The sequence below is a fragment of the Oncorhynchus gorbuscha genome, linkage group LG06 (assembly GCF_021184085.1).
Source record: "Oncorhynchus gorbuscha isolate QuinsamMale2020 ecotype Even-year linkage group LG06, OgorEven_v1.0, whole genome shotgun sequence".
In the NCBI taxonomy this organism is placed as follows: domain Eukaryota; kingdom Metazoa; phylum Chordata; class Actinopteri; order Salmoniformes; family Salmonidae; genus Oncorhynchus; species Oncorhynchus gorbuscha.
The window spans coordinates 87,778,148-87,805,148 of record NC_060178.1 but is presented as its reverse complement, the minus strand read 5'-3'; the positions used below and the strand labels follow the sequence as shown (position 1 = coordinate 87,805,148).

The 27,001-nt window shown below is 43.5% G+C and overlaps 1 protein-coding gene across 3 annotated transcripts in view; it reads right to left on the bottom strand.

Moving 5' to 3' along the window:
• Positions 1 to 27,001, bottom strand: part of adkb (adenosine kinase b) — a 300,684-nt gene that overhangs the window by 34,777 nt on the left and 238,906 nt on the right. For all 3 annotated transcript variants that reach the window (XM_046354435.1, XM_046354434.1, XM_046354436.1), the window contains one exon: positions 8,451 to 8,489. In XM_046354435.1, the coding sequence (XP_046210391.1) occupies positions 8,451 to 8,489 (39 nt within the window). The remainder of the gene's footprint in view (positions 1 to 8,450; positions 8,490 to 27,001) is intronic.

Sequence of the window (27,001 nt, the reverse complement as noted above, 5' to 3'; positions counted from 1 at the left end):
AGGCCTCCAGTGCGCCTCGCCTGTTCAGTGCAGCCAGCACTTTTCTCCCCTCCTGCGCTGCCGGAGTCTCCCGCCTGTTTAGCACAGCCAGAGCCCTTCTCCTCTCCTGCGCTGTTGGAGTCTCCCACCTGTTTAGCACAGCCAGAGCCTTTCTCCTCTCCTGCGCTGCCGGAGTCTCCCGCCTGTTTAGCGCAGCCAGAGCCTTTCTCCTCTCCTGCCCTGCCGGAGTCTCCTGTCTGTCCAGCACCGCCAGTGCTCCCAGTCGGCCCAGCGCGGCCAGTGCTCCCAGTCTGCCCAGCGCGGCCAGTGCTCCCAGTCTGCCCAGCGCGGCCAGTGCTCCCAGTCTGCCCAGCGCGGCCAGTGCTCCCAGTCTGCCCAGTGCTCCCAGTCTGCCCAGCTCCGCCAGTGCTCCCAGTCTGCCCAGCACGGCCAGGTGTTTGTTCCTGTCTTAGTGTTGTAGTCACCAGATAGGCTGTAATAGGTTTCTCGTTTCGTTTGTTGTTTTCATATTCAGTTATTTCATGTACCGCGATTATTTTCATTAAAGTCATGAGTAACCTAGACGCTGCATTTCGGTCTGAACTCTCTTCATTCAACAGACGAACGACGTTACACTCGTACCCCTGCACATTGACTCGGTACTGGTACCCTGTGTATACAGCTAAGTTAATGACACTCACTGAGTATTCATTCCTTGTGTTATTTTTCTAATATTTTTTTTCTCTGTATTGTTGGGAAGGGCCTGTAAGCGAGCATTTCACTGTCTACTCAAATCAAATTGTATTGGCCACATACACATGGTTAGCAGATGTTATTGCGAGTGTAGTGAAAAGCTTATGCTTCTAGATCAGACAGTGCAGCAGTATCAAACAGGTAATATCTCAAATTCCACAACAAATCCTAATATCTAACAAATTCCACAAAAAACCTTAATACACACAATCTAGTAAAGGAATGGGATAAGAATATATAGGTATAAAAAATATGGATGAGCGGCTAAGATGCAATAGATAGTAAAGAAGAGATAGTGAAGGATACAGTATACATTATATACATCTGAGATGAGTAATGCAAGATATGTAAACATTCTTAAAGTGGCATTATTAAAGTGACTAGTGTTCAATTTATTAAAGTGGCCAATGATATCAAGTCTGTAGGTAGGCAGCCACCTCTCGGTGCTAGTGGTGGCTGTTTAACAATCTGATGGCTTTTATAAATAACCTGTTTTTCAATCTTTCTGTCCCAGCTTTGATGCACCTGTACTGACCTCGCCTTCTGGATGGAAGCAGGGTGAGCAGGTAGTGACTCGGGTTGTTATTGTCCTTGATTATCTTTTTTCCTTCCTGTGACATCGGATGTTGTAGGTGTCCTGGAGGGCATGTAGTTTGCCCCTGGTGATGCGTTGTGCAGACCGCACCACCCTCTGGAGAGCCATGGGGTTGTGGGCGGTGTAATTGCTGTACCATGTGGCGATACAGCCTGACAGGATCCTCTCAATTGTGCACCTGTACAGTTTGTGAGGGTTTTCGGTGACAAGCCACATTTTTTCAGCCTCCTGAGGTTGAAGAGGCACTGTTGCGCCTTCTTCACCACTCTGTGTGCATGGACCATTTCAGTTTGTCGATGATATGAACACCGAGGAACTTAAAACTTTCGTGGAGATGTTTCCTTCTGTCACGCCTTGGTCTTAGTATTTTGTGTTTTCTTTAATTATTTGTTAAGGCCAGGGTGTGACATGGGTTTATTGTGTTGTCGTGTTGGGGTTTTTGTAGGCATTGGGCATTGTGGCTGATTAGGGGTGTGTCTAGCATAGGCTTGGCTGCCTGAGGCTGCCTGAGGCGGTTCTCAATCAGAGTCAGGTGATTCTCGTTGTCTCTGATTGGGAACCATATTTAGGTAGCCTGGGTTTCACTGTGTTTCGTGGGTGATTGTTCCTGTCTCTGTGTTAGTTATTCACCAGACAGGCTGTATAGGTTTTCTCGTTCCTTTTGTTGTTTTGTATTTTATAGTTATTTCAAGTATCATCAATTCTACATTAAAGAACATGAGTAACCACCACGCTGCATTTTGGTCTGACTCTCCTTCAACAGACGAACGCCATTACACCTTCCTTCACCACTTGGGGGCAGCCCGTCAGGAAGTCCAGGACCCTGTTGCACAGTGCAGGGTCGAGACCCAGGGTCTCAAGCTTAATGATGAGCTTGGAGGGTACTATGGTGTTGAATGCTGAGCTGTAGTCGATGAACAGCATTCTTACAGTGCAGTGTGATGTTGATTGCATCGTCTGTGGAACTATTGGGGCGGTAAGCAAATTGAAGTGGGTCGAGGGTATCAGGTAGGGTGGAGGTGATATGATCCTTGACTAGTCTCTCAAAGCACTTCATGATGATAGAAGTGAATGCTACGGGGTGATAGTCATTTTTAGTTCAGTTAACTTAGCTTTCTTGGGAACAGGAACAATGGTGGCCATCTTGAAGCATGTGGGCACAGCAGACTGGGATAGGGATTGATTTAATATGTCCGTAAACACACCAGCCAGCTGGTCTGCGCTTGCTCTGAGGACGTGGCTAAGGACGCCGTCTGGGCCAGCAGCCTTGCAAAGGTTAACACGTTTAAATGTTTTGAGGAGAGCCCACAGTCTTTGGTAGCGGGCCGCGTAGGTGGCACTGTATTGTCCTCAAAGTGCGCAAAGAAGTGGTTTAATTTCTCTGTAAGCAAGACGCCAATGTCCGCGAAGGGGCTGGTTTTGTTTTTGTAATCCGTGATTGTCTGTAGACCCTGCCACATACATTTGAAGTCGGAAGTTTACATACACCTTAGCCAAATATATTTAAACTCAGTTTTTCACAATTCCTGACATTTAACCCTTGTAAGAATTCCCTGTTTTGAGTCAGTTAGGATCACCACTTTATTTTAAGAATTTGACATTTCAGAATAATAGTAGAGAGAATAATTTATTTAAGCTTTTATTTCTTTCATCACCATCACAATCCCGGTGGGTAAGAAGTTATACATTCTCTGGGATTCTCTACCTCTAACCCTATTTTAGGGGCTGAGTCACTGGCTTACTGTTGCTATCCCTCTAGTGCTTGTTTGATTGCCTTACGCAGGGAATAACTACACTTTGTATTTGGTCATATTTCCAGTCGCCTTGCCAAGATTAAATGCAGTGGTACTTGCTTTCAGCTTTGAGTGAATGCTGCCATCAATCCACGGTTTCTGGTTAGGGAACATTTTAATACTAACAGTGGGTACAACATCTCCTATAGACTTCCTTATAAACTGGCTCACTGAGTCAGCATATACATCAATGTTATTATCTGAGGCTACCAGGAACATATCCACGTCTACGTGATCGATGCAATCTTGAAGCGTGGAATCCGATTGGTCAGACCAGCATTGGATAGACCTAAGCACGGGCGCTTCTTGTTTTAGTGTCTGCCTATAGGAGGGGAGCAACAAGATGGAGTCATGGTCAGATTTGCCAAAAGGAGGGCGGGGGAGGGCCTTGTATGCATTGCGGAAGTTAGAATATAAATGGTTGAGCGTGTTACTCGCTCATGTACAGCAATCGGTATTCTGATAGAATTCAGGTAGCGTTGTACTCAAATTAGCTTTGTTAAAATCGCCAGCTACAATAAATGCTTCAGAATATATGGTTTCCAGTTTGAAAGTTCAGTGAAGTTCCTTGATCGCCGTCTTGGTATCCGCTTGAGGAGGATATGCACGGCTGTGACGATAACCAAGGAGAGTTCTCTTGGGAGATAATACGGTCGGTATTTGATTGTGAGGAATTCTAGGTCAGCTGAACAAAAGGACTTGAGTTCCTGTATGTTGATACAATTACACCACGAATCGTTAATCATAAAACATACCCCCCGCCCTTCTTCTTACCGGAGAGGATGTTTATTCCAGTCAGAGTGATGCACTGAAAATCCCTTTGGCTGTATAGACTCCGACAGCGTGTCCCCAGCTAGCCATGTTTCCGTAAAACATTGTATGTTACAATCCCGGATATCTCTTTGGAAAGCAACTCTTGCCCAGATTTCGTTGACTTTGTTAACTAGGGACTGGACATTAGCGAGTAATGTACTCGGGAGCGGTGGGTGCACATTCGAAGCCTCACTAGAAGACCGCTCCAGCACCATCTCCTCTTGCGGTGTTGTTTTGGCCTCTGGAATCAGTTTAAATGCCCTGGGAGGCGCAGAGAGATGATCCGCTTTGGGAAGTCGTATTCCTGGTTGTACTGCTGGTTGTGCTGGTAATATCTCTCTGATATCCAATAGTTCTTCCCGGTTGTATGTAATAACACAATGTTTTCTGGGCTAACAATGTAATAAATAATACATAAAAGACAAAATACTGCACAGTTTCCTAAGGAATAGAAGCGAAGCTGCCATCTCTATCGGCACCATTTTGTAGTGATTATGTTTTGTTTCCTGTTGTTTACAAAGCATGTGACAAATTTGATTTGATTATTGCCTACTAAGGGGCCATTTCAGTCAATGAGGGTTCACAAAAGTGATTGAGAGAGGTCAGTGTTTCCTATCTTGGCTGGACTGAGGGGATCAAGTGATAATTAATAGAGATAAAAAGATCAATATTACTGGGTTAAAAACACGCATTGCTTTGTCATATAGAAATGTGAAAAAACTAAGTATATAGAGCTGAACTACATCCATTATCAGATGCAGTAATCAACAATTCTATATGGGACGATGAAACTAGGATATAGGATGGCCTAAAGTGTGGCTGAAGATTTGTTGTTGTTAGACAAAGCTACGTGAATGAATAAAGGGGACACGGCTAGGTGGTGTTATACATTATTATTATTATACGTTATATATTATTCTCCTCCTGAAGCAGGCCCTGTCTGCGTCCAAATGACACTCTATTCCCTACATAGTACACTACTTTTGACCAGAGCCCTATGGGGAATAGGATGCCATTTGGGATGCAGCACATTTCTCGATAGCATGTGCACAGACTGGATATCTCGGAGCCTGGAGACTAACACAACTCTCCAGTGAGCCTCCCTTTGATCATCACAGTGATAAAAACCCACTCCTGTCATGGCTGCTTTACTATTAACTTATCATGATGTACTATGAGCAGGTGGAATGTCTCTATCAGTAGCTCACAGTAGGGTGGACCATGAACGGCGCTGCTGTTTTATCATTGGGTTCCAGTGGCTCAGTGGGTTGGGTTTGTAGAGAATTGTGGATTGTGGGTTTGATTCTCACATGGCTACATCTACTCTCAATGTTGACAGTTCTGTAAGTCACCTTGGATTCAAAACGTCTACTAAATGACCATATTACATTACATTATAATTGTTAAGTATTTTATTATCATATTATTTGTAGAATTTATACAACAATAAGTCTCTTCTCAGGCAATTCTAGCAGTATAGTGTTTTCCTACAATGAGGAACGTTTAGAGCAACCAAATAAAGCCAAGCAGGAAGTAATCAGAGTGATACGGCTCTTATCCAATACCACCAGCCAGCTATACTGCCTCCGTTCCTCACTCCAGCCGATGAGCTTTAGCACCTCTAAATGCTTCCCAAAGCTCCGTTAATCAGTCTAAAGAGGTTCGCCGAGACATTGGGCAGAGGAAAAATGGGAGTAACACTCCAAGTAAGTGCTAATGGAGAGGTTAATACAGAGGCTGTTAACAGGCAACAGCAAAGAAGCAATTTGTCACTGTGACTAACTCAACTGAACCACAAGCCAGCCACTCCAATGACTCCAGACACCAAATGCAAAAATCTCCACGGGAGTAACACACGGCCCGGGTATGTAACCCTTTAAGGTTTATGAGAGGTTTATAAAAAAAAGTTTAAGTCTGTTTAGGAAAACAGGGGTTTAGGGGTCTATTATAGGGGTCCCTACCCCTATAATAGGGTAACTATTAAGGTAGTTGAGGAAGGCAAAACACACACAATGAACACAATATGTTACTACACCTGTTTGTGTAGCCGACTTACCTGGCAACAACTTCCTATGGCAACAACACAATATGGAAAACAGATCATATTCAATTGAACATGAGTGCATTTAGAAAATGTTAAGGAGACATTTCGCATCGTCAATTTGGATTACTGTTCTGCTGACAAATGCAAACGTGTGAATGATTAATTGTGCAATAATTGATCGGATCCAAATCAACAGCATCTGCACTTTAGTGGGTTATGATGATCTGAGGCACATTTCTCTGAAGTAGTTTTTTTAAAACCACATAATATGACAGCTTTATCAGGATGTTACATTCCTGCGTCTGTATCAAAGCCGCTGAAAAATGTATCTTCCTCAATAGAGAGAGGTTGTTTGTGAAGCAGGGGTTTCATCCTAAATGGCACCCTATTCCCTATGTAGTGCACTACTTTTGACCAGAAGTGCACTTTATAGCGAATAGGGTGCTATTTGGGATGTAACGAGTGCCTAGGAAAGATTTCATTATTGCTGGTCTACAGATACCTCATCTCATCTCTGGCCATTTAAAGGAAACAGATGACAATCAGAACGACTGCTAAGTTTGTTTTCAGGTGTGCTGATGGCTTTTTGAAGAGAGAGAAACATAACCTAGTCATTTAATGAATAAATATTAAATAGTAATTGGCATGGCTACAATGTATATTTCTGACAAACAGATTATTTAGTATGGTTATTATGAAAACAAAAAGCAGGAAGCAGAAATATCAATGCACATCCTCCTTTGCCTTCCCTATGCCAATCTTGTGAATTAACATATTTTTGGAGCACCTAGCTGCACAAACCACACTTTTACAAACGTGACATGACAACAAGATAAGTCTAAGCAGAAATAACGAATTTAACCGCGAAACCATCTAGAAATACCATACTAGTGTTGTTCTCTGAAAAATCATATTCATCAGATGCAATTTTGCAGTGTTCTGGCAAATCAAGTTGACACAGAAAATGTCAGAGAATTGGTTAGTACTGGGAGAGTTGACGCTTTGCCCTTTATATTTACTTTCTGTGATGTGAGCTTCCCTCCCTCCCTCCCTCCTCTGTGGAAGCTGTCAGGGCCATCAGGAATCCATTCCCATTCCAGTCACGTTGATCACACCGTAAGTGATTCTGGATGAAAATTATTCATACATAGAAGAACTATATTCAAGGGAGAGCTCTACCTTTAAAAGAGAAAAACCACTTAAAAACATCTAAAGTAGATTTCACATGTTTGTCTTTTTTAATTGATATTTAAAAAGCAAAGCAGGATATAGGATTTTTTGAAAAGGCAGCAAAGAGGCAGGCAAAGCTAAACATGTATTCGTCATTTAATGCGCAGCCCCACTTAAAACATATTTTATGTCATTTTAATTTACATAATCTAAAACCACAGGTGGCAGTAATTTGGTTATTAAAAGGATAGTGTGTGCGCTGTACAATTTTGTGTTAGTGCTATATTATACTGTAACAGGGAGAGGGGAGACATATCATCCCTGGGAGTAATGATACTAATGAGAGAAGCTTTTTAACCAGGCAACCTGTCAGCCCCCAAAGAGAGAGAGGCAGCCGGAGAAAGAGGCAGAAATACAGAGAGAGCATATTTTGCATTTAGAAAGACCCTGTATAAATTAAATCCCCCAATTAGATGTTTTCTCGTGTGTATTATTCTCAATGTATTCTTGTTTTTGTTGTCATATACTGTTGTTCCTCAAGCATATTGTTCATTTATGTAATACTTCATATACATTGCTTTGGCAACAGTGGCAACCAGCCATTCATGCCAATAAAGCATTTATCAAATTTAATTGAAATGAGAGATGGAGAGAGAGAGCGGCAGAGAGAGAGATTCAGAAAGAGATAGAGCGAGTGGGAGAACATGGAGGTAGAGAAGCAGAGCGAGAGAAAAAGAGCGGCAGTGTGCTCGCAAGTAAGAGAGGGGCAGAGAGAGAGAGGCAGAGCGAGAGAGAGAGAGAGAGAGAGAGAGAGAGAGAGAGAGAGAGAGAGAGAGAGAGAGAGAGAGAGAGGCAGAGCGAGAGAGAGAGAGAGAGAGAGAGAGAGAGAGAGAGAGAGAGAGAGAGAGAGAGAGAGAGAGAGAGAGAGAGAGAGAGAGAGAGAGAGAGAGATAGAGGGAAGGCTTGAAACCATGCCCAACTTCTCAGCTTCCCAAGAGGCTTTTCAAAATTCAATACATAACATCTGTAGGCGATGTTGGGTGCAGACCTAGCGGAGTGCGTCATAACACACAGACACACACACACACACACACAGACACACACACACACAGAGACGGAGAGAGAGAGAAAGAGAGAGATGGCTGAACAAAGAAACCATGACGACTACCAGGTTTCCATAGCAACTGCTGCAAGGCCTGGAGAGTATAATAGCACATCAATCACTGTCCAAAAAAGAACTAAATTATCAGCTAAAATAAACCTTTAGGATCTGTTTAGTGGTGTGCATTCGGCGGTAACTCACCTCCTCGAAACCTTGCTCTTTGGCAAAAGTGGCCGCCTCCTGAAATAGAAAATAAAGAACACAAATTAACAGTTAATTACAGAGTCACAATGCTGTAACGGAAGTCATAGTGAACACATCCCAAATGGCCCCCTATCCCCTATGTAGTGCACTACTTTTGACCAGGGCCAAAAGGGGTCTGGACAAAAGTAGTGCACTACATAGGATGCCATTTGGGACATACCCACTTCAGGCATACAGTACAAGACCTCTCACTTCCTTCAGTCACTGACAGACTAAACACGTGTGATGACCTGACACTTGAGATTGAAGGAGTAACTTGAGTCCATTCTGCTGCTGTGCTACTTTGTTCCCTGAATTAATACTGTACTCATAAGGGACGGCATAAACCCATTTAATCCCAATGCCCCACTTTGGCTCATTCTACAGCAACAGCTTTGAGAAGAAGACAGACAACGTCTGCATCTCAAATGGCACCCTATTCTCTTTATATTGCACTGCTCTTGACCAGGACCCATAGGGTCAAAAGTAGTGCACTATATAGGAAATAGCGTGCCACTTGGGATACAATCAACATCATTTCAGCTTAGCCATGAAACTACTGTAACACAGACGATAGATATGGATAGATATGTGGGTTTCCCAGTTTACACCACTGGAATTCAATAATAGTGACCACGAACGGCATGATTTATAGTGTACTTGACTTTTGGTGGTGGCTAGCAGTCAGGTGACATTATTTGCTCTGTTTAGTCAATGGGCAGAGGCTTCTGTAGGCTAGCTGTTGCACGATGAGATGCAATAACATGGACACAAATCACAAGTGACAAGTGCATTCGCTCAATTCACTTTTGACCCTTAGACAAAGCAATAAGTCGATGCTATGATGCTAAATGACCCGATTATATGGAAAGGGGGCTGGGGTTGTGACCTTGGGGAGACACGGGTTGACAACCTGGTCTTACACACAGAAGAGAGGGAGGAGATGAAGGAGTGTGTGTGTGGTGTGTGACAAGAGAAAAGGGAGGAGAGAAGACATGAAACAATAGTGTTATGGGGCCCAGGGGGGAACAGGCATGCCTCTCTGTCTCTGATCACCCATTACTGGGACAGAGATACTGGATGTCACTTAATCTAATAACACACACACACACACACACACACACACACACACACACACACACACACACACACACACACACACACACACACACACACACACACACACACACACACACACACACACACACACACACACACACACACACACACACACACACACACACACACACACACAGTTCAGAAAATGTAGTTTCAACTAATTATTATTAAGTAATTGGTTACACAGCCTTTTTTAGTTTCTGAACTGTTCAATTAAAGTGCTACCTGAACTTAAAATGTTAAGTTGATCCAAACTTAGCATTAACTTGAAAAAGGGTCAGTCAACTTATATTATGTGTTTGCTCAACTTGTCTCATATGTTCATTCAACTAGAATTATTTTTTTATTTTCCCCAAGATGGCGTAGCAGTGCAGATGTGGTTTGTCGTCCTCTCGTTTACTTTTTGTATTTTTATATTTTTTGTATATATTTCAATGTATTTGTCAATCACTTTTCCATTTTAAATTAAATATACCTACTGGTAACCCGCCTCAATCAATGTGACACGGATCCGCTATTATTTTTTAGACCTTATAACCAAAACCTCCATCAGAAGATAGCCATCAGGAGCTAACCAGCTTATTAGCTAATAGCTATTTAGTCATTGTAAACCACTGCTAGCGGCCTTTACCCTCTGTACAGGCACCAGCCGTTTTTTAGCCTGCATAATACCTGCCAGCCTCGGACTGTTTTTCTCCACTACAACACCGGATTCCAGCCGTAACACCTGGACCATTACTCCTGATCATCACAGCTAGCTAGCTGCCACCGAATGACCAAGCCCCAAAGATCGCTCTGAGCCAGGCACATCTCCCGGGTAGCAAACAAAATTACTAAAACTACAATACCTCTTTCACCATCTGGCCCGTTCCCTTGGTCAACACGGCGCCCCATCGCACCATCACGACTGGTTCGGAAACGTAATTCCATCCGCTGTGCTCTCAACCGGCCTCCGCTGGACGTCGGAGCAGATGCTTCTACTTACCCCGCCTGCTAACTTTAAACTCTGTGTCTCCCGCGTGCTAGCATAGCAACGACTACCCGCGGCTTCCCTGTTCCATCTATTGATGTTCACTGAACCCTATGATCACTTGGCTACATAGCTGATGCCTGCTGGACTGTTCATTTATCACGGTACTCCACTTTGTTTACTTTTGTTTATCTGTCGGCCCTAGCCCCAAACTCAGCTCTGTGTGCAACAGGTAAAATGGCGATGAATGGGCAAGAGGGTTGGTTAACTGCTGTTGCTGTTGTCTTAGCTGATTAGCTGTTGTTGTCTTACAGGTTGTTGTCTTTGCAAGCTCTCCCAATCAACACCTGTGATTGCTTTATGCCTTGCTTTATGTCTCTCTCAAATGTAAATATGCCTTGTATACTGTTGTGTAGGATAGTTATCATTGTTTTAGTTCACTGTGGAGCCCCTCGTCCCACTCTACATGCCTCATATACCTCCTTTCTACCACCTCCCACACATGCGGTGACATCACCCAGTATAACCAGCGTGTCCAGAGAGGCAACCTCTCTTATTATCACTCTGGGCTTACCTCCACTGTACCCACACCCCACCATACACCTTTCTGCATATTATGCCCTGAATCTATTCTACCATGCCCATAAATCCGCTCCTTTAATTCTCTGTCCCCAACGCACGAGACGACCAGTTTTGATAGCCTTTAGCCGTACCCTCATCCTACTCCTCCTCTATTCCTTGGGTGATGTGGAAGTTAACCCAGGCCTTGCTTGTTCCCAGGCACTCTCATTTGTTGACTTCTGTAATCAAACAAGCCTTGGTTTCATGCTTCCTCCCTAAGTTTGTTTTACTCATTGCTTTAGCACACTCCGCCAACCCTGATGTCCTTGCCCTGTCTGAATCCTGGCTTAGGAAGACCATCAAAAATTCTGAGATTTCCATACCCAACTACAACATTTTCCATCAAGATAGAACTGCCAAAGGGGGAGGAGTTGCAATCTACTGCAGAGATAGCTGGCAAAGTTCTGTCATAATTTCCAGGTCTATGCCCAAACAGTTCGAGCTTCTAATTTTTAAAATTAATCTCTCCAGAAATAAGTCTCTCACGGTTGCCGCCTGTTATAGACCCCCCTCAGCTCCCAGCTGTGCCCTGGACACCATATGTGAATTGATTTCCCCCCATCTATCTTCAGAGTTCGTTCTGTTAGGTGACCTAAACTGGGATATGCTTAACACCTCAGCAGTCCTACAATCTAAGGTAGATGCTCTTAAACTCACACAAATTATCAAGGAAACCACCAGGTACAACCCTAAATCCGTAAACATGGGCACCGTCATAGATATTATCCTGACCAACTTGCCCTCCAAATACACCTTTGCTGTTTTCAATCAGGATCTCGGCGATCACTGCCTCATTGTCTGCATCCGCTATGGGTCCGCGGTCAAACGACCACCCCTCATCACTGTCAAACGTTCCCTAAAACACTTCAGCGAGCAGGCCTTTCTAATCGACCTGGCCCGGGTATCCTGGAAGGATATTGACCTCATTCCGTCAGTCGAGGATGCCTGGTCGTTCTTTAAAAGTAATTTCCTCACTATCTTAACTTCTTGGATATAGGGGGCGCTCTTTTAATTTATGGATAAAAAAACGTTCCCGTGTTAAACAAGATATTTTGTCATGAAAAAATGCTTGACTATGCATATAATTGACAGCTTTGGAAAGAAAACACTCTGACGTTTCCAAAACTGCAAAGATATTGTCTGTGAGTGCCACAGAACTAATGCTACAGGCGAAACCAAGATGAAATTTCATACAGGAAGTGCCCCAGATTTTGAATGTGCTGTGTTCCAATGTCTCCTTATATGGCTGTGTATGGGTCACGAATGAGCTTAGACTTTCTGTCGTTTCCCCAAGGTGTCGACAGCATTGTGACGTATTTGTAGGCAAATCATTGGAAGATTGACCTTAAGAGACTACATCTACCAGGTGGCCGCTTGGTGTCCTAAATTGCAATTATTGCGTAATCTCCAGCTGCGTGTATTTTTCGTTTGCTTCGAGGAGAAACACAGCTGCCACGAATGATTTATCATCGAATAGATATGTGAAAAACACCTTGAGGATTGATTCTAAACAACGTTTGCCATGTTTCCGTCGATATTATGGAGTTAATTTGGTAAAAAGTTAGGCGTTGTAGAGACTGCATTTTTAGATTTTTTTCTTAGCCAAACGTGATGAACAAAACGGAGCGATTTCTCCTACACAAGTAATCTTTTTGGAAAAACTGAACATTTGCTATCTAACTGAGAGTCTCCTCATTGAAAACATCCGAAGTTCTTCAAAGGTAAATTATTTTATTTTAATGCTTTTCTTGTTTTTGTGAAAATGTTGCCTGCTGAATGCTAGGCTTAATGCTATGCTAGCTATCAATACTCTTACACAAATGCTTGTTTTGCTATGGTTGAAAAGCATATTTTGAAAATCTGAGATGACAGTGTTGGCTAAGCTTGTGAGCCAATATATTTATTTAATTTCATTTGCGATTTTCATGAATAGTTAACGTTGCGTTATGGTAATGAGCTTGAGGCTATGTTTATGCTCCCGGATACGGGATTGCTCGACGCTAGAGGTTAAATAAGCATGCCCCTTTCAAAAAATGTAGAACTAACAACAGATACAGTCCTTGGTTCACTCCAGACCTGACTGCCCTTGACCATCACAAAAACGTCCTGTGGCGGACTGAAATAGCATTGAATAGTCCCTGCGATATGCAACTGTTCAGGGAAGTCAGGAACCAATACACACAGTCAGTCAAGAAAGCAACGGCTAGCTTTTTCAAACAGAAATGTGCATCTGCAACTAATTCCAAAAAGTTGTGGGACACTGTAAAGTACATGGAGAACAAGAGCACCTCCTCCCAGCTGCCCACCGCTCTGAGGCTAGGAAACACTGTTACCACCAATAAATCCACTATAATTGAGAATTTCAATAATCATTTCTCTACAGCTGGCCATGCTTTCCACCTGGCTATCACTTCCCCGGTCAACTGCCCGGCACCCTCCACAGCAACCAGCCCAAACCCCCACCATTTCTCCTTCACCCAAATCTAGATAGCTGATGTTCTGAAAGAGCTGCAAAATCTGGACCCCTACAAATCATCCAGGCTAGACAATCTGGACCTTCTCTTTCTAAAATTATCTGCAGAAATTGTTGCAACCACATACTAGCCTGTTCAACCTCTCTTTTGTATCATCTGAGATTCCCAAAGATTGGAAAGCTGCCGCGGTCATCCCCCTTTTCAAAGGGGGTGACACTCTAGACCCAAACTGCTATAGACCTACAGTGGGGAGAACAAGTATTTGATACACTGCCGATTTTGCAGGTTTTCCTACTTACAAAGCATGTAGAGGTCTGTAATTTTTATCATAGGTACACTTCAACTGTGAGAGACGGAATCTAAAACAAAAATCTAGAAAATCACATTGTATGATTTTTAAGTAATTAATTTGCATTTTATTGCATGACATAAGTATTTGATACATCAGAAAAGCAGAACTTAATATTTGGTACAGAAACCTTTGTTTGCAATTACAGAGATCATACGTTTCCTGTATCTTGGGCTTCTTAAAGAAAAACTGACAGGTGTGTGAGAGCTGGAAATCTTACTGGTTGGTAGGTGATCAAATACTTATGTCATGCAATAAAATGCAAATTAATTACTTAAAAATCATACAATGTGATTTTCTGGATTTTTGTTGGTGCACAGTTGAAGTGCACCCATGATAAATATTACAGACCTCTACATGCTTTGTAAGTAGGAAAACCTGCAAAATCGGCAGTGTATCAAATACCTGTTCACCCCACTGTATATCTATCCTACCCTGTCTTTCTAAGATCTTCGAAAGCCAAATAAACAGATTACCGACCATTTCGAATCCCACCATACCTTCTCCGCTATGCAATCTGGAGTCAGAACTGGTCATGGGTGCATCTCAGCCACGCTCAAGGTCCTAAACAATATCATAACCTCCATCGATAAGAGAAATGACTGTGCAGCCGTGTTCATCGACCTGGCCAAGGATTTTGACTCTGTCAATCACCACATTCTTATTGGCAGACTCGACAGCCTTGGTTTCTCAAATGATTCTTGGTTTACTACCTACTTCTCTGATAGAGTTCAGTGTGTCAAATCGGAGGGCCTGTTGTCCGGACCTCTGGCAGTCTCTATGGGGGTACCACAGGATTCAATTCTCGGGACAACTCTTTTCTCTGTATATGTCAACGATGTCGCTCTTGCTGGGGATGATTCCCTGATCCACATCTACGCAGACGACACCATTCTGTATACATCTGGCCCTTCTTTGGACACTGTGTTAATTAACCTCCAAATGAGCTTCAATGCCATACAACACTCCTTCCGTCTTTTCTGACCTAGAATATGTGGACAACTACAAATACCTAGGTGTCTGGCTGGACTGTAAACTCTCCTTCCAGACTCATATCAAACATCTCCAATCCAAAATCAAATCTAGAATCGGCTTTCTATTTCGCAACAAAGCCTCCTTCACTCACACCGCCAAACTTACCTTAGTAAAACTGACTAACCTACCAATCCTCGACTTCGGCGATGTCATCTAAAAAATAACTTCTCAGCAATCTGGGTGCAGTCTACCACAGTGCCATCCGTTTTGTTACCAAAGCCCCTTATACCACCCACCACTGCGACCTGTATGCTCTAGTCGGCTGGCCCTTGCTACATATTCGTCGCCAGACCCACTGGCTCCAGGTCATCTATAATTCTATGCTTGGTAAAGCTCCGCCTTACCTCAGCTCACTGGTCACGATAACAACACCCACCCATAGCACAATGTAATCATGTATGTCAATGTTTGTCAAATATGTCAAATGAAAACATTGTATGTCAAAAGCTACGTGTGTGCAAGTACTTCCACAGCCTTTTTTTGTGAAGTATTTATAATAATAATTTCGAGATAAATGAATAAAAGTTGAACAAACATTTTAAGTTGACTGAATATTTGCCTAAGTTCTCAAGTTGGAGCCAAGTTTGGGAAAACTAAAAATATTATGTTCACGTAACACTTTGACCGAAAGGTTGAGTTAAAAGGTTGTGGAACCAGTTACATAATAATAATAATTAGTTGAAACTAGAATTGTTTACAGTGCACACATACTGTACATGCATTTGAACGCACACAACCACCCACCCTCACCCATTCAAATAGCCACTCAAGCTCTTTTCAAATGAGGTGAGTGTCTCTTTTAATGTAGCTAGTGGGCACCCGCCACTCACATTCATTAATTAGTTAATTTATTAACTAATAGATATTGACTTCAGAAACATTTAATCACAGATGAGCAGCAACCATCACACTTCAGGGGCATGAACATCTTAATGCGTTGTCAAAACAAGGATACTTCATTTGATGCTCCTTTACAAAGGGTGTGTCCCAAATGGCAACCTGTTCCCTATGTCCGGGGCAGGCAACGATATTCAGCCACGGTCCAATTTTTGTCGGAGCGGAAGGTCGGGGGGCCGGAACATAATTCTAATAATTTGTGCTCTGCAAATTGGACTAAACCCCCAAATAATATACCCCAAATATTTCCAAAATTAAATACATTTTTAGCTGAATTCATGGTGATTTTACAGTTTTTGACCGAAAAACCTGAGAGTGTACAAAACATTAAGAACACTCTTTCCATGACAGACTCACCAGATGAATCCAGGTGAAAGCTATGATCCCTTATTGATGTTAAATCCACTTCAATCAGTGTACATCAAGGGGAGGAGACAGGTTAAAGAAGCCTTGAGAGATGGATTGAGTATGTTTGCCATTCAGAGGGTGAATAGACAAGACAAAATAGTAACTTTGAACAGGGCATGGTAGTAGGTGCTAGGCGCACCGGTTTGTGGCCTTTGTCATTGTTTTATTGATGAAACAAACAGAGGCGTGAAAAAAAGAAAAGCCAGTACATATTTAGCTGTTCTGTCGCACGTGCAATGTTGTCAGCGAGAAAATCAAATCAAAGTGTATTTGTCGCATGCACAGGATACAACAGATCTAAACAGTAATGTCAAATGCTTACTTACAAGCGCCTCCTCAACAATGGCTTGTTCAATATAAAAAACATTTTTTGTTGTTGTTTACAGTAACCTATTTGTTGTTGTTTAGATTAACCTATTTGATGTTTTATCTCAAACAGACGTGGCAGTTCTCCAATTAAGGATTCCAGCTGAGTGATGTGGCAAGTTGATGAGGGACCAGAGGTTCTCCTTAAGGCGTCACCAAGCTTCAGTTCGGTTGGCGGCTAGCCGAAGTCGACTAGGAGAACAAAATGAGTGTGCTCGCATACTCCCTTAAAAAACATTGGCTTGTAAAACTAGAAAAAAGAAGAAATACTACTTTTTGTTTGTCCATTTTAGCTATTGCTCAAAATAGTCTGACTTTATTTAAGATTACTCAAGAAATCTATGATACATTTTTACTCAGACTATTTGCATTGCCCCGTCTCCCTCTTTTACACCGCTGCTACTCTCTGTTTTTATCAGCTACACATAGTCCCTTTAATAACTCTACCTACATGTACATATTACCCCAACTAACCCCCCTGCACATTGATTCTGTATCGGTACCAGCGTGTATGTAGTCTCGGCTATGGTTGTTTTACTGCTGCTCTTTAAATTACTTGTTACTTTTATTTCTTATCCTTATCTGTATTTTTTAGAACTGCATTGTTAGTTAGGGGCTCGTAAGTAAGCATTTAACTGTAAGGTCTACACCTGTTGTATTCGGCGCATGTGTTTATTAACATTTGATTTGATTTGGACTTTTGGCCAAGGACATCTTAGTTGCGCAATTTTACATCTAAGATGTTTGGAACAGTATTTATAAATACATTTTTTGCATGAAAAGGAGTCGGCTTATTGAATGGCAACAAAACCTTTACTGAAGAATCCAATCACCAATGAAGGGGTGTAGACTTTGGCCACTGACTGATTATTTGTTGTAATTTTTACCCCCTTTTTCTCCACAATTTCATTATTATGATCTTGTCTCATCGCTGCAACTCCCCAACGGGCTCGGGGGAGGCGAAGGTCGAGTCATGCGTCCTCAGACCCGCCTAACCGCGCTTCTTAACACCCGCTCGCTTAACCTGGAAGCCAGCTGCACCACTGTGTCAGAGGAAACACTGTTCAACAGATTACCGAGGGTCAGCCTGCAAGTGCCCGGCCTACCACAAGGAGTCGCTAGAGCACGATGAGTGAGCCCCAGGCTGTAGTGACGCCGCAACACTGGAATGCAATGCCTTAGGCCACAGCGCCACTCGGGAGGCCTACCAGGCTACTTTTCATTTAAAAGATTCAATTCACTAGTCCGTCGAGCCCTCTCCCACGAGAATAAACAATATGCATTTTCTAGCGATGTTCTGAAGTATCATGCCATCTCACCAATTCCCTAATTATCCGATGGACATGCCCACATTCTGATAATCACCATTCCTCTCCCTTCCTCACCTATATAAGCAGCAAGTTTTGTCTCATTTTTGTTCAGCGTTTGTGGTGGCAGCCCGATTCCTTTGCCTGGCTAAAGTACAATACGTGCCTTGTAAAATTGTAACCTGTGTACATGTGTTGTTTGCAAGCTCATAGTTTGACGCCTGCACTGGCTTAGTTGTTTATTCTAGTTAGTGTATTGTAGTATTTCTACATGTTGCAGCCTACTTTATAATCTCTTGTCATGGCACTGCTCAGTCACACATGCCAATGTCTTGCACCTCCCCTTTTATATCCTCTAGAACCACAACCTCCTATCATCACTTGTATCAAACTTACAAGTCGTAAACAAAGGCAAACTCAGCTCCATCATTCGTTGAATCAGATGGCTCATTCATAACAAAACCAACTGATATTGCTAACTACTTTAATGATTTTTTCATTGGCAAGATTAGCAAATTTAGGGAGCCATGCCAGCAAACAAAAGCTGACACAACACATTCATATATATCTGACCAAATTATGATTGGTGTCTATCAACAATGTCAAGCCACCAGAGTCTGACAACCAGAGGTGTGGACTCGAGTCACATGACTTGGACTCGAGTCAGACTCGAGTCACAAATATGATGACTTACAACTCGACATTGACTTTAACAGCAATGACTTGTGGCTTGACATGGACTTGAGCCTGTTGACTCGACCTGACTTGATACCCTCTGTCACGCTCTGACCTTAGAGAGCCATTTTATTTCTCTATTTGGTTAATTCAGGGTGTGATTTGGGTGGGTATTCTATGTTGTCTATTTCTTTGTTTTTGGCCGAGTATGGTTCCCAATCAGAGGTAGCTGTCTATCGTTGTCTCTGATTGGGAATCATACTTAGGCAGCCCTTCTCCCACTTTCTGTTGTGGGATTTGGTCTTTGTTTATTGCATGGGTTGCACTCCTAAGCTTTTTGTTCGTTGAGTTGTTTATTGTTTTTTTTTGGTGAACATTTATATATTAACGAAAATGTACGCCTACCACGCTGCACCTTGGTCTCATTCGAACGACGGACGTTACAGAAGATCCCACCACCAACGGACCAAGCAGCATGGTCAGGAGGACTGGACCTGGGAGGAAATCCTGGGAAGTATCGCCGTCCAAAGGAGGAGATGGAGGCAGCGAAAGCGGAATGGCGACGTTACGAGGAGTTATACCAACCAACAAGCACAGGTTGGCGGAGTCAGAGTTTAGACCTGAGCCAACTCCCCATGCATACCATGGGGAGCGTGTGACTGGTCAGGCACCGTGTTATGCAGTGAAGCGCACGGTGTCTCCAGTGAGCATTCACAGGCCGGTGCGCTCTGTGCCAGCGCTCCACATTTTCCGGGCGGATGTGGGCATCCAGCCAGGACGGGTTGTGCCAGCTCTATGCTCAAGACCTCTAGTGCGCCTCCAGAGCCCAGTGTATCCAGTGCCTGTTCTACGCACCAGGCTTCCAGTGCATCCCCCCAGTCTGGTGAGACCTGTTCCGGTTCCACGTACCAGGCCTCCAGTATGTCTCCCCAGCCTGGTAAGCCCTGTGGCAGCTCCACGCACCAGGCCTACAGTACGTCTCCTCAGTCCAGTGAGACCTGTTCCGGCTCAACATACGAAGCCTCTAGTGATGATCCATGGCACGAAGCCTCCAGTGATGATCCATGGCCCGGAGCCTGTAGTGATGATCCATGGCACGAAGCCTCCAGTGATGAACCATGGCCCGGAGCTGGTAGTGATGATCCATGGCACGAAGCCTCCAGTGATGATCCATGGCCCGGAGCCTGTAGTGATGATCCATGGCACGAAGACTCCAGTGATGAACCATGGCCCGGAGCTGGTAGTGATGATCCATGGTACGAAGCCTCCAGTGATGATCCATGTCCTGGAGCCTGCAGTGAAAATCCATGGCACGGAGCCTCCAGCGTCGGTCCCAAGTCCAGAGCCTTCAGCGAAGGTCGCCTGTCCGGAGCCTCCAGCGACGGTCCCCAGTCCGGAGCCTCCAGTGACGGTTCCCAGTTCAGAGCCTCCGGCGCCGATCCGCATTCCGGAGCCTCCAGCGGGGGTTCCCAGTTCAGAGCCTCCGGCGACCATCTGCAGTCCGGAACCTCCAGCGGGAGCGTAATCATTGCACCCGAAATTGAGCTACAACTGGCTAGGCAGTTGGTAGCCTAAATCCTGCCTGATGTTACTGCTGTTCTTAAAACCATTGACATACGTTAGCCTACTGTAACCACACAGAGTGTCTGTGTTAAGGTTGGGTGATTGTGTACACGCCTACATCGCCCGATTGCAATCCTCTATAGTCGATCACTATTGGGGGGTGCGGGGGTCTTTCTCATGGCTACCCATGTATTTCCATGGAAATAATGTTTATTTGGAAAATAATAAATATATAGATATTTTTAAAAGCATTTATGATTTGTGTAAATGTAATATACTAAATATTACTCTTGTTAAAAATATGAAATGGTATTACATTTGGTGAAGAGCACATTATGACTTGTTTAGGACTCAAAACTCAAAGTTTAGGACTTGAGACTTGACTTGATACTTGACGGTCTTGACTTGAGACTTGAATCGGACATGCCTGTCTTGACTTGGGACTTGACTTGGGACTTGAGGGCTAGGACTTGAGACTTACTTGTGACATGTAAAACAGTGACTTGGTCCCACCTCTGCTGACAACTAGGATGGAAAATTACTGAGGATAATTGAGGACAATAATGCCACTCCTATTTGCCATATTTTCAATTTAAGCCAAGTAGAATGTGTGTGCCCCCAGGCTTGGAGGGAAGCAAAAGTCATTCCGCTACCCAATAATAGTATAGCCCCCTTTAACGGCTTAAATAGCCAACCAATCATCCTGTTACCAACGCTTAGTAAACCTTTGGAAAAAATAGTGTTTTACCAGATACAATGCTATTTTACAGTAAACAAATTGACCAGAAACTTCCAGCATGCTTATACGGAAGGACATTTAACAAGCACAGCACTTAACTGATAACTGATGATTGGTTTAAAGAAATTGATGATAAAAGATTGTGGGGGCTGTTTTGTTAGACTTCAGTGTGGCTTTTGACATTATTGATCATAGTCTGCTGCTGTAAAAATGTACATTACTGTTCCGGGATGCTGGCCTTCTAGGGAGAGTTGCAAAGAAAAAGCCATATCTCAGACTGGCCAATAAAAAGAAAAGATTAAGATGGGCAAAAGAACCCAGACACTGGACAGAGGAACTCTGCCTAGAAGGCCAGCATCCCGGAGTCGCCTCTTCACTGTTGACGTTGAAACTGGTGTTTTGCGGGTACTATTTAATGAAGCTGCCAGTTGAGTACTTTTGAGGCATCTGTTTCTCAAACTAGACACGCTAATGTACTTGTCCTCTTGCTCAGTTGTGCACCGGGGCCTCCAATTCCTCATTCTATTCTGGTTAGTGCCAGTTTGTGCTGTTCTGTGAAGGGAGTAGTACACAGCCTTTTACGAGACCTTCAGTTTCATGGCAATATCTCGCATGGAATAGACTTAATTTCTCAGAACAAGAATAGACTGACAAGTTTCAGAAGAAAGACATTTGTTTCTGGCCATTTTGAGCCTGTAATCGAACTCACAAATGCTGATGCTCTAGATACACAACTAGTCTAAAGAAGGCCAGTTTAATTGCTTCTTTAATCAAGACACATTTTCAGCTGTGCTAACATAATTGCAAAATAGTTTTCTAATGATCAATTTGCCTTTAAAAATGATAAACTTGGATTAGCTAACACAACGTGCCATTGGAACACAGGAGTGATGTTTGCTGATAATGGGGCTCTGTACGCCTATGTAGATATTCCATTTTAAAAAACAGCCGTTTCCAGCTACAATGTCGACACTGTATTTCTGATCAATTTGATGTTATTTAAATGGACAAAAAATTAGCATTCTTTCAAAAACAAGGACATTTCTAAGTGAGCCCAAACTTTTGAACGGTAGTGTATGTGTTGTGGCTTTACACCCCCTGCTATATTGTGGATAAAGAGTTACCTGTCTAACAGTACACAGAGGGTGTTCTTTAATGGAAGCCTTTCCAACATAATCCAGGTAGAAGCAGGAATTCCCCAGGGTAGCTGTCTAGGCCCATTACTTTTTTTCAATCTTTACTAATGACATGACACTGGCTTTTAGTAAAGCCAGAGTTTCTATGTATGCGGATGACTCAACACTATACATGACAGCTACTACAGCGACTGAAATGACTGCAACACTTAACAAACAACAAACTACACCTGTTGTATTCAGCGCATGTGACATTTGATTTGAGGAGAGAGTCAACCATTTCTTGCAAATGAAACAGGACATGCACTTTATACATCGAACATTTTTCAAAGCTTCCCACTTAGGTAATTTTACTTCCCCACACATAGGAGAGAGAGGAGAGGCAGGTTCACAGGGAAGAAACTGAAGCACAGAGGAGAGACAGGAGAGACCAGAGCACAGGGGAGAGGGAGGAGAAACCGGAGCACGGGGGAGAGACAGGAGCACAGAAGAGAGACAGGAGAGACCGGAGCACAGGGGAGAGAGAGGAGAAACCAGAGCACAGGGGAGAGAGAGGAAAAATCGGAGCACAGGGGAGAGAGAGGAGAGACCGGAGCACAGGGGAGAGAGGAGAAACCGGAGCACAGGGGAGAGAGAGGAAAAATCGGAGCACAGGAGAGAGATGAGAGACCGGAGCACAGGAGAGAGAGGAGAGACCGGAGCACAGGGGAGAGAGAGGAGAGACCGGAGCACAGGGGAGAGAGAGGAGAGACCGGAGCACAGGGGAGAGAGAGGAGAGACCATGGCACAGGGAAGAGGGAGGAGAGACCAGAACACAGGGGAGAGTGAGCAGAGACCGGAGCACAGGGGAGAGGGAGGAGAGACCCGAGCACAGGGGAGAGCGAGCATAGACTGGAGCACAGGGGAGAAACTTGAGCACATGGGAGAATTAAAAGCACAGTGGAGATGGAGGAGAGATCGGAGCCAACTTGCGGTGTGTTTTGGGTCAATGTCGTGTTGAAAAACACCAAGTGCAAACCAGATGGGATGGTGTATCGCTGCAGAATGCTGCAGTAGCCATGCTGTTTAAGTTTGCCTTGAATTCTAAATAAAACACTGACAGTGTCACCAGCAAAGCACGCCCACACCGTCACACCACCTTCTCCATGCTTCAAGGTGGGAACCACACATGCGAAGATCATCCATTCACCTACTCTGCATCTCACACGGCGGTTGGATCCAAATATCTCAAATTTGGATTCATCAGACCAAAGGACAGATTTCCACCGGTCTAATGTTTCTTGGCCCAAGCAAGTCTCTTCTTCTTGGTGTCCTTTAGCAGTGGTTTCTTTGCAGCAATTTGACCATGAAGGCCTGATTTATGCAGTCTCCTCTGAACAGTTGATGTTGAGATGTGTCTGTTACTTGAACTCTGTGAAGCATTTATTTGGGCTGCAATCTGAGGTGCAGTTAACTATAATGGACGTGTCCTCTGCAGCAGAGGTAACTCTGGGTCTTCATTTCCTGTGGCAGTCCTCCTGAGAGCCAGTTTTATCATATTGCTTGATGGTTTTTGCGACTGCACTTGAAGAAACTTTCAAAGTTCTTGAAATTTTCCGGATCGACTGACCTTCATGTCTTAAAGTAATGATGGACTGCTGTTTCTCTTTGCTTATTTGAGCTGTTCCCCACCCTCCAAGCTCATCATTACGCTTGAGACCCTGGGTCTGAACCCTGCCCTGTGCAACTAGGTCCTGGACTTCCTGACAGGACACCACCAGGTTGTGAAGGTAGAAAACAGCACTTCTACTTCGCTGATCGTTAACACAGGGACCCCACAAGGATGCGTGCTCATTTCCTTCCTGTACTCTCTGTTCACCCATGACTGCGTGGCCACGTACGCCACCAACTCAATCATCAAGTTTGCAGATAAATCAACAGTAGTATGCCTGATTACCAACAATGACGAGACAGCTTACAGGGAGTAGGTGAGGGCCCTGGGAGTGTGGTTCCAGGTAAATAACCTCTCACCCAACATCAACAAAACAAAGGAGCTGATCGTGGACTTCAGTAAACAGCAGAGGGTGCACCACCCTACTCAGTTACCTGAGAACAATGTATTTTGATTTGTAAAACCTTTTTGGTTACTACATGATTCCATGTGTTATTTCATCGTTTTGATGTCTTCACTATTATTTTACAATAATTTTGACACTTACAATAATTTTTACTTTACAAAAAGTAAAAATAAAGAAAAACCTTGAATGAGTAAGTGTCAAACTTTTGACTGGTACACACAGAGTGTACAAAACATTAGGAACACCTTCCTAATATTGAGTAGCACCCCCACTTTTGCCCTCAGAAAAGCCTCAATTCATTGGGGCATGGACTCTACAAGGTGTCGAAAGCGTTCCACAGGGAGGCTGGCCCATGTTGACTCCCAATGCTTCCCACCGTTGTGTCAAGCTGGACGGATGTTCTTTGGGTGGTGGACCATTCTTGACACACAAGGGAAACTGTTAAGGGTGAAAAACCCAGCAGCATTGCAGTTCTTGACGTACTCAAACTGGTGTGCCTGGCACCTACTACCATACCCTGTCCAAAGGCAATTCAATATTTTGTCTTGCCCATTCACCTTCTGAATGGCACAAATACAAAATCCATGTCTCAATGCTTAAAAATCCTTCTTTAAGGTGTCTCCTCCCCTTCATCACACTGATTGAAGTGCATTTAACAGGTGGCGTCAACAAAGGATCATAGCTTTCGGGATTCACCTGGTCAGTCTGTCATGGAAAGAGCAGATGTTCCTAATGTTTTGTACACTCAGTGAATATATTAATAGTGACACGGAATAAATACAGAGAATAACGAGAAAAGAATAACATGGCTATATACAGGAAGTACCATGTAATAGTACTGAGTCAATGTGCAGGGGTACCAGGGAATAACATGGCTGTATACAGGGAGTACCAGTACTATGGTTCATCAGCAGCATCAGAGCTTGGAGAAGCCTAATGCTATCATGACTTTTGACCACCAGTGTGGCGGTAACACAGTCACCATAACAGCCCTACTCGCCACCCTCTGTAGGGACTTGCAGTTGCCATACCAAGGGGTGATGCAGCAAGTATTTGGTTTTAAATATACTTAATTATCAAAAGTAAATGTAATCGCTAAAATATACTTAAGTATCAAAAGTAAAAGCGCAAGTATAAATCATTTCAAATTCCTTATATTAAGCAATGCAGATGGCACATTTTTCTATTTATTTAATTTACAGATAGTCAGAGGGCACACTCTAGTACGCAGACACCATTTACAAAAAAACAAGTGTTTAGTGAGTCTGCCAGATCAGAGGCAGTAGGGATGACCATGGGATGTTCTCTTGAAAAGTATGTGAAAAAGACCACATTTTCCTGTCCTAGTAAGCATTCAAAATGTAACGTGCACTTTTGGGTGTCAGGGAAAACATATGGGGGAAAAGGTGCTGTCGGGCCCCTTTCACAACTGTGTGTGTGTGTGTGTGTGTGGACAATGTTAATTCCTTAGGCACTGAGGTACTTGAAGCTCTTGACCTGCTCCACTGAAGCTCCATCGATGTGCATGGGGGCGTACTCGTCCCTGTGTTTCCTGTAGTCCAAGATCAGCTGCTTTGTCTTGCTGATGTTGAGGGAGACATTGTCCTGGCACCACACTGTCAACTCTCTGAGATCCTCCCTATAGGCTACCTCACCACCGTTGGTGATCAGGTGTTGGAGTCGTGCGTGGCCACGATGTTAAACGGGGAGTACACAGAGGGTACTAAACGCACACACCCTTGAGGGGCCCCCGTGTTCAAATCAAATTTTATTTGTCACATACGCCGAATACAACAGGTGTCACGACTTCGACCGAAGTTGGTGCCTCTCCTTGTTCGGGCGGCGTTCGGCGGTTGACGTCACCGGCTTTCTAGCCTCCAACGATCTACATTTCTTTTTCCATTTGTTTTGTCTGTATTGTACACACCTGGTTACGTTCCCATTACGTTTGAATTATTTCCCCATTTAACCCTCTGGAGTCATCCTGGTTTTGTGAGTGTTTATTGTTGTCAGTTGTCTCGTTTATGTGATTCTGGATTCTCGTTCTCCTTGTTGAAAGACTATTTTTGAGTAAAGTTACTATTATTACTCATCACTGTGTCCTGCGCCTGACTCCTTCTTACCCACATCACCTAGACTCTGACAACAGGTGCGGTAGACCTTACAGTGAAATGCTTACTTACAAGCCCTTAACTAACAATGCAGTTTTAAGAAAAATAAGTGTTAAGTAAAAAATAGATAAGTAAAAAAGAACAAATAAAAGTAACAAATAATTAAAGAGCAGCAGTAAAATAACAATAGCGAGGCTAGATACAGGGAGTACCGGCACAGAGTCAATGCGCGGCGGCCCCAGTTAGCTGAGGTAATTGAGTTAATATGTACATGCAGGTATAGTTAAAGTGACTATGCATAGATAATAAACAGAGTAGCAGCATTGTAAAAGAGGAGATGGGGGGCAATGAAAATAGTCTGGGTATGTCACGACTTCCGCCGAAGTTGGTCCCTCTCCTTGTTCGGGTGGTGTTCGGGGGTCGAACACGTTACCACCGATCCATGTTTAATTTTCGTTTTGTTTGTCTTCATTATTACACACCTGGTTTCCATTCCATAATCAATGTTCCTTATTTAACCCTCTGGCTTCCCTTTCTGTTTTGTGAGTGATTGTCATTGTCATGTGGGTTCGTTCTTTGTGCTCTGGATATTTGTATTTTTCCTTGTTGGAACATTGCTTACATTTTGAGTAAATTCAGATTATTACTCATACCTGTGTCCTGCGCCTGACTACGCTTATCC